Source organism: Tauraco erythrolophus, chromosome 6 (genome assembly GCF_009769465.1).
Source record: "Tauraco erythrolophus isolate bTauEry1 chromosome 6, bTauEry1.pri, whole genome shotgun sequence".
NCBI lineage: Eukaryota > Metazoa > Chordata > Aves > Musophagiformes > Musophagidae > Tauraco > Tauraco erythrolophus.
Genome location: NC_141470.1, coordinates 11,307,766 through 11,308,989, shown reverse-complemented (window position 1 = coordinate 11,308,989; position 1,224 = coordinate 11,307,766). Strand labels below are relative to the sequence as shown.

At 69.5% G+C, this 1,224-nt stretch overlaps 1 protein-coding gene across 1 annotated transcript; it reads left to right on the top strand.

Moving 5' to 3' along the window:
- Positions 1-530: 530 nt before the first annotated feature.
- PHLDA2 (pleckstrin homology like domain family A member 2) lies at positions 531-929 on the top strand. Its single transcript, XM_086613829.1, has one exon. The coding sequence runs from the start codon at positions 531-533 to the stop codon at positions 927-929; it is 399 nt and encodes a 132-aa protein (XP_086469955.1).
- The last annotated feature ends 295 nt before the right edge of the window (positions 930-1,224 follow it).

Genomic DNA, 1,224 nt, shown 5'->3' with positions numbered 1-1,224 from the left:
TTTGAGAGTGTTACGTACCCCAGTGTGGACCCGAGATGGAACAAGGTGTGCCCGGAGGGGCAAGATGGGCTGTGTCAGGCCACAGCAGCTCCATCCTCACTGGGGGAACCATCCCTGCTGGGCAGAGGAAACACACGGGGGGGTGCAGAAGTGGGGTTCCCCTCACGGGGCGGGCAGCAGAGATGGGGGCCCTCGGCAAGGCACCCACCTCCCCACACCCAGCCCGCCCGCCGCGGTGGAGCAGCATCCACTACCCTCCCCTTTGCTCCAGGGGCACCCCCCGTGCCCGAGCCCCCTTCCCCTCGCAGCCCAGCGCCGACGGGCGGCGGCGGGCGGGGAGCGCGGCCCGCGGGGCGGGCGGGAGGCGGGGCGGCGAGGGGGCGGCGGGCCGGGCTCCCCGGGGGAGGCACCGGAAGGCGCCCGGCGCTGATTCATTGCAATAAATTGTTCCCGTCGCGGCGAGGTTCGGTCATTGCCGCCTGAGCCAGAGCCGGGGCCGGAGCCGCAGCCGGAGCCACCAGGGAGGGAGGATGAAGATGCAAGCCGAGGTGATCCGCGAGGGCGAGCTGGAGAAGCGGAGCGACAGCCTTTTCCAGCTGTGGAAGAAGAAGCTGGTGGTGCTGACCAAGGATAGCCTCAGCCTCTTCCCCGACGGGCAGAAGCGGGCCAAGGGCAAGGAGTTGGGCTTCGGCTCCATCCTCAAGGTGGACTGCGTGGAGCGCACGGGCAAGTACATCTACTTCACCATCGTCACCAAGGACCGCAAGGAGATTGACTTTCGGTGCCCGGACCAGAGCTGCTGGAACGCCTCCATCACTATGGCCCTCATCGACTTCCAGAACAAGCGGGCCATCCAGGACTTCAAGAGCCGCCAGGAGATGGAGCAGGCGGCGGGCACCCAGGAGCGGCGGCTGGCCCGGGCGCCCTGAGCCGCCGCCGCCCGCCCCGGCCGGCCCGGCCCCAGGTGAGCCCCTCCGCGGCCCCTGCCCCGCTCCTGCCTCGGCTTTTCGTGTTCTAAATTGGTTTCATTTGGGTTTAATTATTATTATGCCCACGGTCCCCCTGCCTGCTGTGGGAAATCAGGCGAGGACGGGCGGCGGGGGGTCCCCCTGCACCGCTCCCCCCCCCCGTTTTTGCCGGAGGGTCCCCCCGGGCGCCGCCGCCGCTCCGGCCCACGAGGGTGTCTGGCCGCGCCCCGAAACCGGGCCGCGCTGTCCGGCCGCT

What these genes read in the sequence shown, in the direction of transcription:
- PHLDA2 (XM_086613829.1), top strand. Translation starts at nt 531, where the DNA reads ATGAAGATGCAAGCCGAGGTGATCCGCGAGGGCGAGCTGGAGAAGCGG.